Source organism: Dermacentor albipictus, chromosome 1 (genome assembly GCF_038994185.2).
Source record: "Dermacentor albipictus isolate Rhodes 1998 colony chromosome 1, USDA_Dalb.pri_finalv2, whole genome shotgun sequence".
NCBI classification, from domain to species: domain Eukaryota; kingdom Metazoa; phylum Arthropoda; class Arachnida; order Ixodida; family Ixodidae; genus Dermacentor; species Dermacentor albipictus.
In genome coordinates, this window is record NC_091821.1 from 207471804 (window position 1) to 207489145 (window position 17342).

The window sequence follows — 17342 nt, forward strand, 5'->3', positions numbered from 1 at the left end:
TCGCTGCAGGCCGTGATACAACACAAACGAAAGTGGCGGGTCCATATTGTAAACGTGCTTTCCGAAGCAGACGACCGAGCTTGGTACGACCCATTTTAGGACAGAGGGCGCTTTTTAGAACTTTTTTCGCAGCGCCCCCTGGGCAATGCAAGAGCCCCATTGAGACGAAAGTACGCGCAGACGTATTGATCGCGACAGGTCGCGGGATCAAATCGCGGCCGCATTTCGATGGGGGCGATATGCAAACACGTCCGTGTCCCGTCCATGAGGGGCACGTTAAAGAGCCCCATTATGGTGTGCCTACAATCATATCGTGCTTTTGGCACGTAAAACCCAAGAATCAATTTTTTTCTCTGTCTTTGTGTGCCTTGAATGTTCCAGTTAAAGCAATACTGCTTCCCTGCGAAACTTACAACGCAAAATAATACAGACACACGTGGTATACATATACAAAATGAGCACTTCAACAAAAGTGTTACTGTTGCTAATGAGGGGAGGGATAATTATTTTAGTATCCTCTGTCCAGTTGTCCCAACAAGTACGTTCTTGCTATCAACTACTTACACTGCAATAAATAAATAAATTAATTCATAAATAACGATTCCATGTGCTGGTACGTTGTTCAATTTAACAATACTGTCTACGTGTGAAAACGTTGCTCATGGCCTCAACATCCCGTGCATGAGCTACACACATGTGTAGAAGGCACGAAACAGAAGCGGCCCTGTTGCCAAGCATTGCTGGCCCCAGACAGTTGGAATCTCTCACGCGCCGGCCGAACAAAATTGTCCTGCAGGTACGTAGATGAACCTACGAAACCATGTAGACATACTTCCATTCAGTCAAAATCTGGAACTGAGGTAATTACGCGAGTGTATGAGCCCACTGTGTGCGTGCGTCGTGTTTCAGCAACACGAACTCTCAACGAGCTCGCGCTTTACGTCTTAAATAATGGTCCTTTTCTATCTTTTTTGCGCATTTACAACACGACATTGATAAGGCCAGTTACCGATTGGCGAAGCAAAATCTCGCCTCAAAAACTGCTCCGCAGGGCTCCAACGAACTTTTCCGCGGATTTCCTCCGGTAGCACGTTAGCCGTCGTCTGCTACGGCAGGGCCATCATAGGCAGCGACACCATCGAGGCCGCTCTGAGCGCGGGAGTGGGGCGGAGGAGGAAGGAAGTGCTTGACGCTACTTTTGCAAATTAAGGGGTTTTACATGGATGGATGGATGGATGTTATGAGCGTCCCCTTTGGAACGGGGCGGTGGCTTGCGCCACCAAGCTCTTGCTACTATGCTGCCTAATATCCTACCTAGGTTAACCAATGAGAAAAAAAAAAACACATTGACACATTGACTATGCTCAAACGTCCTCTGGCGTCCTCGTTAATTTTGTAAGTGTTTTACTGTTCTGCGAGATTACATAGTAAGCTAAAATTTGTAGGAGCTTATTGGAGCGTAAATTTTTTACAGCGTTTTTTTTTATTTGTAATAAGTGAATATTTCATAATAGGAAAATCGATGAAATCTCAGCGGAAGCGGAAACAGATGATATGTGAGAGCAAAGAGGGCTACTTGTTCTGCTGCTCGTCGAAGGAAAGTGCGTGCGGCCACTTGCGTGGGTAGGACTTTTTCGATTCGACCCGTGGCGGCGTAACCGTTGCGCCAGGCGCACTGGCGAGTACGACTTGGCGAGTTGCGAGTGTTGAACGTCGCCGTAATGATAATGGAGTGAAGAGTTTCCAAGCGGTCCTGATGTTGGACATCGCACGAACATTGTGCTTTTTTGTTGGGAGCAAGCGTAGCGATACAAGGAACCTCTTGTGTAAATGGAAGAAAGCTTCAAAGCAGTTTGAAGCTTTCGGTGTGGTATTCATGGAACTATGAACCTAGATCCGTTGTCTTTTGCTTTGTCTTATATTAGTTACTCTGTGTCCAGCTTGACAAAGAAGAACTTCAAGTCCAGTGTTCAAGAGATTTCTCGCGTAAGTAGACTCGTGGAACTTGCTCTTTTCTCTTGATTTTGTCACGTATTTGCGCAAATATTTGAAGTTCCTTCTTGATATGGCGGATTAGACAACCGCCATTGCAATTGACGTCACTTTGGGAGATGAGCAATACCTCAGTAGGGTAAGTATTAGCGTGGTATGAGCTTCCTGCCTAATGCGAAAGATGGACATTGTTTAACAAAAGCACAATGGTGATACAAGCTTGTCTGGCAGACGTAATTAGGTGCGAACTGTTACGGCGCTGCGGCATACAATTTTGCCGTTTGAAAATTCCATGTCTCTTGACTGGCTACCGTGCTAGCTGAAAGCGCGACTGTGCTGTGTTTTTTTAACCGAGTGCTTAAATTCGTCGCTCCTTCACTCGTCAACAGCTGACTGACACCTCTCGGCTTCAACGGTCAGCCCTTGTGCTGCAGCTTTAATACGAAGCTCCGCAACAGGAAATTTCGCCTAAATAGCCCATTAGAATGATGCTCTCATGCCAGTGCCTAAGTATAATTATAGCAGTTTTTTTTCCTGTTTTGTTCTTTGCTCTGAGTAACAGCGTGAACTTCATAGTTAAGGATTCATCTTTCGTTCCGATCAAATATGGCGTACATTACCTTGTATAGTACGTTGTGGGCTTTCTCAATAAATGTTTATTCCGTTGCTTGCAATTTTGTGTGCAGTAATATCAATGTTCGCGGTGTTTGTTCACTGATGCGTGTGCGTAATGCACACGCATCAGTGTTCTGCGGCGTACTCTAGTCCATCAATACCGTCCCTGTATGTGGCCTGCCGCACTTTCTGCACCAGCGGCTTTAAATGCTCGTAGGTTCTACCCGCCTGTGTTTGCGCATTTAACACCTCGTAGCACAGTGTAGCACCATAGTGTGTTAGGTGGTGCAGGCAGTTTTCCACACCGCATTCTATTGCATTGTCGCAGGGATCGTCTAGGAGCAACTATCTATCAATCTACCTTTAGCACTCCGAAGCAAGTGAGTGCAAAAATGGTCACGCACTTGCTTAGAGCAGTTCACAATCATCCACATATGCTTCTGCAGCTTGTATTTAGCAACAATTGCAAGTGACCAGATAGTCACAATGTTATACATTTAGTGCTTTGTTGTCGAAGTTTTATTTTTGCTCATACGTATACGTGACTGTCAATGTTCTTACTATAAGTAATCTGCACATCAATGTTTAGCACTGTTTTTGTTGTTGCTAGGTGAGAACGGGCAACTTTTACATGACCTGTTTTCATCCACGAAAACTCACACCCAAATGTGTGCCTATATTCCTTAAAAATGCTTCACAGCCATAAACCAAAGAAGTCCTACAAAATTGAGTAAGTAAAATATTGAGGCACACAGTAGGTCATAATTTTCTTAATGTTAAACATTATGTACAGCTTGAGCTGTACACTCAGTTTAGTTTACAATGGATGTGCACACTCAAATGTTGCATCATGAGTAAACACATTGTTAAAGCCTCGGCAGCTAATTGCCAACATTGGTCATGACTTTAGTAAGGAAGCGCAAGATTCGTAAAGCCTATAGTACTAGTTCTAATTAGCGCTGTTACAATGCAGCATCTGAAGTTTGGCCAGTCGCTGACGCCAGAAGTCTGTCAAAATTAGGAGGATCTTTCTTAGTCAAATTTTGGAGCATATGTTAAAAAAACGTGCGTTTTGAGAACCTATCATCTCATTAGTAACAGACGAATTATGCTATCAAGCACATTTCAATAACATGCTGTACATAAGCATAAATTTTAACAAACTAAAAGGTGTGATACTGTGACAGCAGATTGAGTCATAGGTCATTTATGTTTAGTATACCTTTCACCTAGGACATAATCTTGCCTTCAGCTTTTGCTACTCTTCTCGTGCTTATCTGAGTAAGCTGCATATCGCACGTTTGTTCATGGTGTATGCATGCGATGGAATGTAGCTGAGAAATGTTTCTTGTGGCGAGTACGTTACCACAAAGATCTTGCACATTTTCTTAAGGTTAAGAAAACTGTTGGCTGCTTTTTAGAATTGTTTCGCTACAAAAAATGTTTTGTTCAGTGATGTAATGTGCTTTGCTTTCTTGCACATTCCTTATATTTGAGCAGTAGCCTGGAAATCTGGTGTTATTTTCATTATAAGTATCTTGAGACAAGTCTTTGGGGCAGAATGGAAAGTATTATTAGAAAAGCTCGACCTTACTTATTCATATCACAGCATACTAGATCGTGAAAAATTGGTAAAAAAGAGATTGGCCTAAGGGGCCCAGATAGAATATACTTGTCATTCAATTCCCAGCTGGAGTGGCCGCATTCGAATCATGGTAGTATGCAAAAATGATTGCATACAGAGCCTTGGGTGGACATTAAAGAATCCCAGGTGGTCACAAACGTAAAAACTAAATGCCTCCCCATATTGCTCAGTGGTAGTGAGGCTTATAGCGCGTGAAAAAGACGAGGACGAAAGCGAGACGCGACACACACAGGCGCTAACCTGCAACAATCTTTATTTCGAGCAAGGGACCCATACATATATACAACTTTTTGCGCGTACATCATACATGCGCTGTTTGCAAAAAAACCCTTACACACCATTGCGCAGGTACAATAACTCTTTGCGGGTAAGGGCAATCGATGGTTTAGACGCACAGTTATCCCCAAGCCTATCAATCATTTCTGCTTCTATAATTTCGTGAGTTATCCTACCTCGGGCTCTTCCTACAATGGAGCAGTCTCTGTATGCTGGCGCACACGTCGAGTGGTCACCATCATCCACCCCATTGTGGGAAGAGCCCTTAACATAGCCTCTTAACATCTTTAAAGCCTGGTTGCAAACAAGCTTTCCAAGAAGGAATTGCTGCTGTATGGCTAGGTTTGCAAAACGCTAACCCTCGTATTCAGAAATGCATCTTAATTTGAAGCCCATGCCTGACTTTATGTAAATGATGTCTGTTGTGAATGCACCAAAAAAAACTTAATGAGTGTCTTAGGCACATTAGTACCAGGCGTCATTTATATCAAGTCAAGCATGAGCTTCAAGTTGCATTTCTGAATACGGGGGTTAGTCAACAGTTGCTGAGATTAGAAGGGCGGAGAGAGAAAAAAAAGCAGCTGCTGAAGGACTTGTATACCATAGACACATGTAGTAGAGCCTGTTGCAAGGAAAACATCTGTGGTTGTCATGCAAGAGATGAAGCTGCTACATAACCAGACTGCCATAAACACTAAATGACAGATTACAATGAGAAATCGCAGGTTGTCGTGTACGCTGCAACCGTAAAAAAAAAAAAGCTTGCATTATACTCATTTTCTTTCTGCATTGCTTAAAATACTTTTGTTGTTTCACTTCAGATAATTTGCCACACTTTGTTTAGCAGACAGAGAACGGTAACCAGACTCCAACAGTCGGCTTCTGGAAAATATTTAGTTGGTTTGACATTAGAAAATACTGAATAGTTACTGTGATATTCAATTCATATTCAAAACTTGGAAATTAGCCTCCACCAGTGGTTGGCTTTCCATAGCATGGTCATTCTGTGGCTTTCGACCACTTCATCCGGTTGACTGGTGTGTGTGTGTGTGTGTGTGTGTGTGTGTGTGTGTGTGTGTGTGTGGTTTGCAGTACATGGCCGCAGCAGCTATGGTAGACCTTCGTTAATGCGACTCCAGCTAATTTGATTCTTCGGTTAATGCAATCCCGATCAAAGGTCATGGCCACCGCCCATGCGTTTCTGTGGGCTTACACTTTTGTTATTTTGATACTAAATTTGGCCTTTGCCAGATAATTAAAACTAGACCAGTCGGCACGCACATGCCTGACCCCTATGGTAGGGCTATTTTAGACCGGAGCCCTACTTTGCAGTGCCTCTCATAGCCTGTTTGTTGCTTTGGCACATTAAACTGAATCAATCAGTCAGCTTCTTCAAGTATTGCTACAAGATTAAAATTGGTTTGTCGATGAGCTTTTGTTTTCAGAACTGCTTTGCAGGGCATCCCAAATTGAGAATTTTTGAAGTCCATTTCAACCTATGGCCATGTTCTGCATGTGGTGTGCTGAAACTAAGCGAAATAGCTGCAGTGTCAGGCTGCACATGTGTCATTCTTACTCATTAAAAAAAAACTTCATATTCAACCCACAGGCCATTGATAAATCTTGCAGGCAGGATGTGCACATTTGACTCTTTTCTAGTGCTTCCACTGTCATAGGTGTGTTGTTGAAATACTATGTGTTGCACAAGTGTAATTCATTTTGTAATGTTCTGGCTCTGGCACTCAAGACTGAGTAGACAGTGTTTTGATTTGGAGATGCAAGCATTGCGAGGACACATGCATTTGTACGATTGTTTTTCCTTGGCTTCTGTCAGGGCAGCTTCCAGCCTAGTGCTAGACACTTGTGAAGTATGGTGTAGGTAGGCTTATTGCTGTATGACCTAGGCCTGAAATGGTGTTAGTCTTGATTACACATCACGGTGCCATTTCTTACTTGAATCAATCATTTACTTCATATGTGATAAGAGCCGTTAAGAACTAACTTTTTAGAAAGCTTCTTTAGAGTAAGGTTATGATTACCCTCTTCACTTTCGCATATCTTTCATGCATCTTGTGACAGTTGACTTTTTTTTTTTTTTCAGCTTGTCGCCCTGCACGGGTTTGAGGCAGAGCGGCATCTGCTTCGTTGCCTTTTTTCCCACGTTGACTTCAGTGGAGATGGTAAAAGTAGTGGAAAAGACTTCCATCAGGTCAGTAATTACATTTTGTGATCTTTTTCTTGTGATTTGTTCGAATTGAAATTTTGAGTGAAACGTGCAGCTTGCCACTGTTCCATCCCAAATGGCACTGGCTTTCAGCGAAGACCAACATAGTTTGCAAATCTGTTGAGTGCTATATTAGTGTCGCAATGCTGTTAACATCTGGATGTGCTGTTGCTACATAAGGTGTTGTGTAGTTGCCTTAGTCCTCGTCGTTAGTGCCAGCGTAATTATACGGGTAGAAATAATTTAACTTGCTTTATCTAAAAATTCTATGACTAGACTTGTGTAGCTTTATTCCGCTTTGTATTGGAGGAAAGCTTATGCAACATTCCGCAAATGTTATTAAAGTTTTCTTCAATATTTTATTAAAGAATGTAAAGGTGACATTGCTGATGTCCTGAACAATAGTACAAACTTCCATGAAAGCACAAAAGAAAGGACGTACGTTTCATCACAAATGTTTTCAGAACATGAACCTTACAAAAAAACAGCAGTTGTCGATGTAATCTAGGGCCAAATCCTGAAACGATCTACTTCGGCAATGCTATTGCCTCTGCGATAGTCACGTTCAGTAAATCAACCAGCCACTTATACATGACAACAGCATGCACTACCAACACGCTCGAACGCTTCACAACGCATGACAGAGCGCATTGTACGAGTGCAGAGTGGCTCAGGTGTATTGTTTTGAGTGTAATGGCCACACTACGGGTTCTGCACACCGACTACTGTTTGCTTTAGGTAACATAAATTGAAAAAAAAAAATGAATTGTAAAATATTTTCTTATCATGAATAAATTGTGCTACAACTTGTGTGGTTGCGAAACACATTTTAGATGTTATTACAAAGCAGCACATTGTATCTGCATTCACCACCAACAAACCGAGCAACGCATTTATTTATTTATTTATTTATTTATTTATTTATTTATTTATTTATTTATTATACATACTTTCAAGGCCCTAAAGCACTACAGAAAGGAGTGGTACATAACAAAGTAATATAATATGCAGACAATGTTAAGCGACAGCGTAGTAGACTGCTGTTTTGAATGAAGATACATCTGCGATCTGAATGGTGGAAGCAGGAAGGCGGTTCCAGTCGACACTTGTGTGGGGTAAAAAAGAATCATACTTGTTCGTTCGGCAGGATAGGACGGCAACTTTATATCTGTGGTTAGAACGGGATGAAACTTTGAAAGGTGGGGTGATAAGTTGATTCTTGAGCACGTGGTTAGAGTGATAAACCTTGTGGAATAGGTAAAGACAAGCACATTTGCGGCGTAATGAAAGATCTGGTAGATTCAGGTTTTTTTCATACATGTAACACTGGAATGGCAGGAATAGTTAAATAAAATAAAGCGAGCTGCTCAATTTTGAATTGCTTCAAGGTTTATGGTTAGTGATGCTTGATTGTTATCCCAAATGGCAGATGCGTATTCTAGTTTTTAGCAAACAAGGGTTTTGTAGAGTGTCAATTTTACCAAAGTAGGAACGGTAGAAAAGTTACGACAAAGATATCCTAACGTGTGATTAGCATTAGCAGTAATATAATTAGTATGCAAATTCCATGAGAGATCATTAGTTATGTGAAGGCCAATATATTTGTGAGCATTAACGGACGCTAATGAAGTGTCATTCAGTACATATCTGCACTGATTGCTATTGCTGGCCGTACATGATATGCGCCTCGATTTACACTTGCTAGCGTTCAGTTTCAAGGGCCATTTCTTAGACCTGAATGATACATTGTGAAGATTTCCTTCAGTTTATCTGAATCATCAAGGTTAATGATCTTTCAGTATATTACGCAATTGTCTGCAAACAGATTAATTGATAATGACGTTATACAGTTAGGGAGATCATTAATATAAATCGAGAAGAGTAAAGGCCCCAAGACGGAGCCTTGTGTCACTCTGGATGTAACTGTTGACAAAGCAGATGAATAGTTATTGATTTGTGGCATATTCAGTTCGATTAGAAACTCACCATTGTTCATGGTGCCGCTGCCAGCTGTTCCAAAACACTGCCACTTAAAATTGTCACTTCCAGAAGGCAACACAGTGCAATAGCCGATCAACAGTCAACAAATATCACTGCGGAAAACTACATGCAAACTGCCATCAAAAAATACTATAAACTACCAACTCTCGTGCTTCTACTACAATGCACCATCAAGCGACCACGAAAAGACGCGTTAGTTTACTCAATGTATCTCGGGTGTACCCAAAAACTCCGTGATGTCAAATTGATGTGGGCCGGAACGGCTAAATGGCACTATTTGTTTCCTGGTTTTGCTAAAACAGCCAATCAGCGCACAATGTTGGTGGAGGTGTGGATAAGGCTGTAGTATTGCCGAAGTGGGTAGTTTCAGAATGTGGCCCCTAGACATCTAGCCTGCTAATCGAAAAGGTGCTGTTATACTGTGCAGGGTATGTGCATAGGGCACCTCAGATTTTTGAGTCTGTACCTAATCAGTAGAGGAAACAGGTTTTGTTTGCCTCCACATCTGGAAATTTATGGTTGTGTGACTTGTGTCTATGAAAAGGTTGTAGCGTAAGGACTTAATTTGGCAGGCCTTCATTCCAATGTTAAGCTGATTTGGGCACTTGAATAAAAGTGCTCCCCTGAGTCTATATGCCCATGTACATTTGCATGCATCATTAGTTCGCATTATAATCATAATGCTGCTTGCTGAAGTTTTGATAACATTTGCATAGCTCATTTATAATGTAAACTGTAGTTTACTTCTTTGCATTTGATTTAATTGCTGAGGGAAGCTTTCACACCAGTAGCTGAGATGTCTGCATTAATGTTCATAAAAATTTTTGCATTGAATAGCCATTATAAAGAACAAATACTGATTCTATATGCTACTAGTCTTGCTCAAGATTTTTTTTCTAGTATCTGACAGTGACAGTATGACATTGAAGCCACTCTCAGCTTTAATTTGTGTTTTTAGCATCTGCACTTGGGCTTTCTCGTTAAAGCTATTTCATAGTCAACAAAGCAAAGCATTGCATGCATATGAAGAAAGTGTGACAAAGTGCCTGACTAGTGTTCGTCTTGTCTACCTCCTTCTCCCATCTCAGATGTGCACTTGTTAAACTGGGAAGTATGAACCAACTAGTCCAGCAAACGCCCTGTTAAGCAATAAAGCAGTGTTGTATAGTGTTGCTCCTGCCGTCATCCTTTTTAGTGGTGGTGCACCACACTTGTCTGTGTAATTCTCCATGCTCATTCATGTGCTGATAATTCTCTAATGTATCATTTGTATTAACTTTGCTGATACCTTGTCATATGTACTGATGAAAGCCGTCAAATCCAGCCTCTGTGTGAAAACCCATGCACAGATCAGTGCAGCCTTTTGACAGGGAAAGGTGTTAAATCTTATGCTAAATGTAGTTGGGATTCATAGGTTAGTTTTTTTTTTTTTTTTTTCTTGCTTTCAAACCCACGGCGGCCGCATTTTGATAAGGGCGAAATGCATAAACACCCGTGTACTTAGATTTGGGTGCTCGTTAAAGAGCAACAGGTGTTCGAAATTTTTGGAGTCCTCCACTATGGCGTGCCTCATAATCAAAAAGTGGTTTCTGCATGTTCAACCCCATTACTTAACTTTTTCTTTTTTGAGACCTGGGCCAAGATTTTGTAGTGATGTCTACCAGTCAATTCTATTCCACTCATCATCCATCGCTCACGGCTGGCTGACACTATTGACAATGCAGGCAACTTGCTGCTCTGACCACTGATGGAAGCACAAAAGGTGCAGTAAGGGAGTACTCCTCAGAAAAGGCATTGCTACCGAATTGCAGCCCTAGTCTAATTTATGTATTTACTTAACCAGTTGTATATTGTGCAGTACTTTTTACCAGTCTTGACACTACAGTTGCTGGTGCTTTTCTTTTTTCAACAGACCCAGTATTTGATTCAGGAATTTAGCTCCATTCTTTCCAAGCCCAATTTTTTGTCAAGTGTGTGCTTTGCTATAGAAAATCCTCTTCATCACCAAAAGGTGAGCCGTTTCGTAATTATGCATCTCTGTTCCGTAGGGCAATGATATTTTTGTTTTATGCTGTATTGTGATTACTGCGAGTACTGTTAATATGAAATTAACTAAATAATTTTTCTTATTTACCATTACCTCCACCAGAGTCCACATTTTTCTCTTCTCTTTAAAACATGGTGGTTGTGGAAGTAAGGCGATTGATGTACTATTATAAACAGGTAGTCTAGAATGATGCTCTTTATTTGGTACCTAGATGCATTATTGAGAAATTTTAATGGAGACAAGGCCAAGGAATAATGCTTTCGATTGTAACATTTGGTTATTTTTTTGCAGAGTCTTCGACCAAGCCCCTTGCTACTGGCCCATATCAGCCGTGTGCTAAGACTGAACCGTGTGCAAGAAGTTGTTCTTGGCACTTGTTTGCTTCATTCCTCCAGTACAGAGCTCTGCATTTGTGCTACACAGTTTATTCGACTCAAGCTTCCCGACCTTTTACGGTCGTACACAGATTCTGGTAAGTGCTCACAGTACTAGTGTCTAGTGCCTCTTCGTGCCAGTGTTGCATGATTTGCAGCACTGGCAAATATTGTTAGCTATGTCAAAGGTTTAGCGCACATATTTCTGGCTCCTCAAATGATTTTCTACTTTTGGTGTCTCATCCTCCCTGGAAAAAAAAGTGCTATAGAGGCTTAGTTTCATTTGTAATGGACTTTTCATAAGAAATAAGCACTCTTGTTTTCTGCTCAATATCTGATATGGTCAGAACACTTGAGGATTCTACCAAGTCATTTTCGCTTTATTCAGTGGCACAAACTAACTCCTAGTGTAAATTTCCTGCTAGTGGAAATTTCATGCTGGTGTAAGAACAATATAATTCAGTGATGCAGAGTTGCACTATAGCATAAAGGGGATGAATGGTTGAAAAGGTGCAGAAAACTTGCTCTGGCATAGTGACTGTATTAGATATCAAGGTTGCACTGGGCAGTTTTTAATTTTTGTGCATAATAACCATACAGTTTTTTGATTATGAATAGTACCTAATTTTTTACTCTTAGGAAGCCTCAAATATTTCATGCTCCTGAAAAATTCTAAATTATTTTGTGAATGCCTCTATCACAACACAGCAAACAAATGTAAGTAAAGATCAACCAATCAAATTACAGCAGGGTAAGTGCCAAGGATAGTCAGCTTGGTCCCAGTCAGAACAATATAATTCAGTGATGCAGAGTTGCACTAGCATAAAGGGGTTGAATGGTTGAAAAGGTGCACAAAGCTTTCTCTGGCATAGTGGCTGTACTTAAGTATCAAGATTGCGCCGGGCAGTTTTTAATTTTTGTGCATAGGAGCCATACAGTTTTTTGATTATGAATAGTACACAATTTTTAACTCTTAGGAAGCCTCAAATATTTCGTGCTCCTGAAGAATTCTAAATTCTTTTGTGAATGCCTCCATCACAACACAGCAAACAAATGTAAGTAAGGATCAACCAATCAAACTACAGCAGGGTAAGTACCAAGCTTGGTCCCAGTCAGCACTTAAAAGCAGGCATGCTGAGAGAATACCTGCCAAGTTTGAAACACAATTCTTGTGGGCAGACAGCCACACAGATATGCAAGCCACATTGTCTTTGGAGTTGTGCTTTCAACCCAGCAGCTACTTTCACATGCTCTACAGCAGCTTGCTGGAGTATTTGGTAGATATGTGTAGCTGTCTGTGAACATTGTTCTTAAACCTGTAGGGATTGAGGTGTGCTCTGCGCCTTTATGCGGGCATTCACCTGTTCTGTCGTCCCTACACCTCTCCTCCTTTCCACTCGTGATGGTAGTCAGCGGTGCCGCTCCACTCATGGTGGTTTGCAGTGTGGGTGCTCGCGTCGGTTAGAACCCACGGTGGTCTGCGCTCCTGTGAGACCCTAGGATCCCCATAAGCCTTGCTGCGAAACTCTTTTTCCCACAATGAACATTCTAACATGTAGGGCGCAAGTGATTGGCTTGCATGTTACTGAGCCATGAAGTGATGCACTGCTTATGTGAATGCAGGTACATTCTTTGCAGCAAAATATTTCCACTTTTTGTCTTTGTTTCTGTGTAAAAAGCATTGTGCAACTACAGTTGAACCTCGCAATAACGAAATCGGCAAGGAACGCAGAAAAAATGTGCTTTCGCAAGAATTTTCGTTGTTGTGAAATGAGACAGCACAGATAAGTAATGCGTCACAGAACGAAACTTTACTGTCAAAATTTCATCAGCCTATTTTGGCACGCTTGCAAGGATATAAAACTGCATTGCAGACAGTACAAAGTGCGCCGCATGTGTCAATCGGCAGTGGTAGCACTGCCATGGAGCAGTATTCATGGTTAAGTGCTCTCGGAGATGCGATCACTTTTGCAAGGTTTTCCGTAACTCGGCACTGGACGCAGAGCGACAGCGTTCCATGCGCGCAGCGGTGTTTCTCCAGCACATGAGGCGCCGATGCATCTGGTGCCGAGCACAAAAGTGATCGTATCTCATGTACTCAAAGGCAGTCAATTGAGATTACGACCCCTTTGCGCAAATCTACGTCTGGTGCCAGATCTGTGTACGATGCCTGTCAGGTGGCGCCAAAACCAGCATTCTTGAAGCGAGGGATTCATATTCCCGGGTGATTGCTCAATCGTGGCTCAATGCATGGCACTGGATGCTGCGGCTGCCTTCTCGAGCACTGTAAACAATTCCACGTTGATGGGAGGTGGATTTCCTTGTCTTTGCTGCATTTTTCTCGCTGAGGCACATATTGCACACCGCACTTGGTGAGCAAAACCTGTCGTCGCATGTCGGTAGCAACTGTGGGGATGCGCGACCCTCGCGCCTCCCCTGATGTTTTTCCCGCATAGCACGTCTCCTGTAGTGCGGCTTCGCCGCACACGCGGTGGTCCGAGTGGTACAGGCGCAGTCCGAGAGATGGCGCTAGTGTTGCGCGGCTGCGGGGTTACCCTCGGCAGGAGAGACAAGGCGCGCTCTCTTTGGGTTCGGGAAGCGAGCGGGTCGGACGTGCTGACCCGCGCGCCGACCGATGCTTCGGCGAGACCGTCTCGCGTGGCCGCCTTCGAACGCGCCACGATTCGCGTGACTATACATGCGAACGACCAGGCGTTGGGATCCAGCATGGGGCGAACATATTCGCTCGCTTCCGGTCGCGGTGTGTCGGACTTCTAGATTTGTCGCGCGCCCATGGCATGTTTTGTGGATAGCAACTCGGCTAGCAGGCATTGATGTATGAAAGGTGCAATAAATGCCCTTGTGATTGTTTGCACTACTGTGTTATCGTTCCTTTGTCCCAAGAGTACGGTGCGAGATATCCCACATCAGACCCCACATCTGGCTGCCCAACGTGGGGCTCTTGGGGCATCGGACGATAGTTTTAACAGTTTTGCTTCGTTCGAGACCTTTGTTTGAACCGAAGCGTAGGCCTAGCGTGGATTTTGATCGCTAGCGTCGGCGGCATGCTTTCTTGAGAGAGGCGACGGTGGCTGTAGTGTGCTTGAACTTGTCAACATGCTAAGCCTTTTCGCAAGTGTTTTTTTTTAATGGCATTCGTCGGTACGAGAGCCACGTGGTCTGCATCCTGGGAGAGCGAGGCTCAGCGCCCGCGGAGCAGTGTCAAGCCTGACGCGAGTGAGTACGGAGGCCTCGTGGGTGGTCCGAATTTCTTATGTAAATAGCTTCTTCTATCTCTTTGACTCGGATGAAGTCGCGGCTCTGGGAGCCGGGTGGCCGCGGGCCACGGGTGCCACTACGGGCTGACTGGTATTGCGGCCTGGCACCGGGCGCTCCGACACCGTCTGGGACGGTGGGCGCCGTCAACTCGGATGCTGTGTGCACCGAGCGGAGTAGGACCACCTCACAGAGCTGACGTCTCCTCGCGGCTGCCTGTTTTGCGCTCATTTTGGGTGTTGTTTGTTGGATGCCGGTTGTTGTCAGAGTAGCGACGCTTTAGGCCTAAGGCTTTACGAAGCTGCCTGTCGCACGTGGAGGGACACAACCCGGTGGACCATGGCGTTGAGGTGTTGCAAGTTGCTTCCCTCATTTTATTTAACCTCGCACGAATTGAAATTACTCGTTCGACTCAAGAAAGCGAGCTTCGTTCACGTGAACTTGGCATCTGAGTAGCTGCCCAATCTTTTGCTAGCCGAGTTGAACATCGTACCACGTGGGCGATACGCATGCAGAATTCCTCTCCCTTGCACTACTTTAGTGTTTGCCGAGTGTGTTGAGTTTACGCAGTGTGATTGGAGTCACCCCTGGTTTGCCGTCACCTGCACATCGTCTGCGCTGCTGCCCCGGACTACGATCGAGCCACCCCGGGCGATGGTGATGCTGTGGCCAGTTCGGCGCGGCGACTTCGGCGGCCTCCTGTATCCAGCTCACAACCCTCGGCGGCGGACAAAAGAGCCGGCGGTCACCGACAGCTACGGCGGCTCTTGCCGGCAGGGAGCGTCGGCGCGAGCGACGCTTGCTCGTACCGACTAGTGCGTCGTCGTTTCCGGAGTCCTGGCCTGGCATCGTGCCATCGAGTCTACAAAGCTGCTGCTGTGACCGGCGGACGCCAGTGGTGCACCCAAGGACACCGTGTCACATTTTCGCCGGAATATGTAGTGATTTAAGGTTGGGGGGATGTGGGGATGCGCGACCCTCGCGCCTCCCCTGATGTTTTTCCCGCATAGCGCGTCTCCTGTAGTGCGGCTTCGCCGCACACGCGGTGGTCCGAGTGGTACAGGCGCAGTCCGAGAGATGGCACTAGTGTTGCGCGGCTGCGGGGTTACCCTCGGCGGGAGAGACAAGGCGCGCTCTCTTTGGGTTCGGGAAGCGAGCGGGTCGGACGTGCCGACCCGCGCGCCGACCGATGCTTCGGCGAGACCGTCTCGCGTGGCCGCCTTCGAACGCGCCACGATTCGCGTGACTATACATGCGAACGACCAGGCGTTGGGATCCAGCATGGGGCGAACATATTCGCTCGCTTCCGGTCGCGGTGTGTCGGACTTCTAGATTTGTCGCGCGCCCATCAGCATGTTTTGTGGATAGCAACTCGGCTAGCAGGCATTGATGTATGAAAGGTGCAATAAATGCCCTTGTGATTGTTTGCACTACTGTGTTATCGTTCCTTTGTCCCAAGAGTACGGTGCGAGATATCCCACATCAGACCCCACACAACATGATGTATTTCTGGTGTGATCTCTTCTGGCGCTTTGTTGTTTTTGTAAACAAAAATGGCTGCACCCACGCAAGTGTGATGTGGTGGTATTTTACGCAACTTTAGTGCAAAGCAGTGGCATTTGAGCACATTTTGGAGCCTACTAGTCATGCGCAAATAGGTAACACATGTTGTGAGGTTACGTTGCGGTAAATTTCATTTATGTGGGTTTGTTGTACAGCGTGATTTCGTTGTCCAGAGGTACAAAATGCGTTTAATCCCATAGCGTTCGCTGACGATAGGAAAAAATTTCGTCGCAAGAATTTTGTTGTCGCGGGGTTTCGTTATCGTGGGTTTCGACTGTATTTAAGAGCAGTCTGTTATTTTGTACCTTGTACTGCAAGTGCCCATATGGAGGAAGTAGAAGGGGGTTGCCAGGCTTGTGCAAGTTTCTTCAATTTATCTGCTAGGCAATAAATGTTATGCCCCCAAAATCACTGTTTGCTTATAAATTTATGTTTGGTTTATGTTGCAGACTCATCCACACAGGAGGGTGATCTTCAGGATTGCTCTCCTGAGGTTCTTCACCTTCTGCTTGTAGAGTTATTGAACAAAAATTCTGAACACTTTGGTGTTACTAATGAACTGAAGGAGTCTTTCTTTGAGAATCTCCGTAAAGGTGAGCAAGGTGTAGTTATTACCTTCATAGTCAGTTCTAGTGCCATGTGCGAAAAATAATTTATGTACAATGTTGTTTTGCGAGTTGCTTATTGACTTTGATCACCTATGTTTTGAGACAGTGATGAGTGGTTGACAGTTGGGTTTATTTGGGGGCAACTCTCCTCCGTCACATTACGTCAGCCTTCATCATGTCTCTCATGTCACTTTTTTACAATTTTGACTGCAAGCTTAGTTTCCTGAGCTTAGCGAGCATTTAAGGTAACTATTTATGGTGCATGTTAAAGAACCCGTGGTGGACCGGTCCAAATTATTCTGGAGCCCCCCACCACGGCATGCCTCATAATCAAGTTGTAGTTTTGGCACGCAAAACCCCTTAATTTAGAGTAACTATTTATGGTGTTTATAGCAGGGTTGCATCTGGTTATGTCGAATTTTTCATTGTATGCATTGCATTTTTTTCTGCTCTGTGTCTCGCCTCTCATTTTAGGCATACACTTATTGAGTGCAGCTGAATCCGCCTTTGGCACAGTGTGACGGCGCATGCGCTCCGCCCTAGTGGATTAGTCGCGAGACGTTTTGGAAGGGTCGTGTGTGTGGCCACGTTACCTGATATCGGGGAAATGTTCCCAATTTCAAAAAAAAAAATAATACGGATGCACACTGCAGGAAACACTTGTGCTGTGTATTGTGTTGGAATTTAACTGGTATATAGCTCTATGTCGGTGCGGTGCCAA

At 44.2% G+C, this 17342-nt stretch overlaps 1 protein-coding gene across 2 annotated transcripts in view; it reads left to right on the top strand.

Annotated features, from left to right (window-relative positions):
- Positions 1-1573: 1573 nt before the first annotated feature.
- The window catches only part of Not1 (CCR4-NOT transcription complex subunit 1), a 108902-nt gene continuing 93133 nt past the window's right edge, over positions 1574-17342 (top strand). For both annotated transcript variants that reach the window (XM_065438233.2, XM_065438234.2), the window contains exons 1-5: positions 1574-1986; positions 6630-6737; positions 10666-10764; positions 11092-11272; positions 16463-16606. In XM_065438233.2, coding sequence (XP_065294305.1) covers positions 1885-1986; positions 6630-6737; positions 10666-10764; positions 11092-11272; positions 16463-16606 — 634 coding nt within the window. In that variant the 5' untranslated portion in view covers positions 1574-1884. The remainder of the gene's footprint in view (positions 1987-6629; positions 6738-10665; positions 10765-11091; positions 11273-16462; positions 16607-17342) is intronic.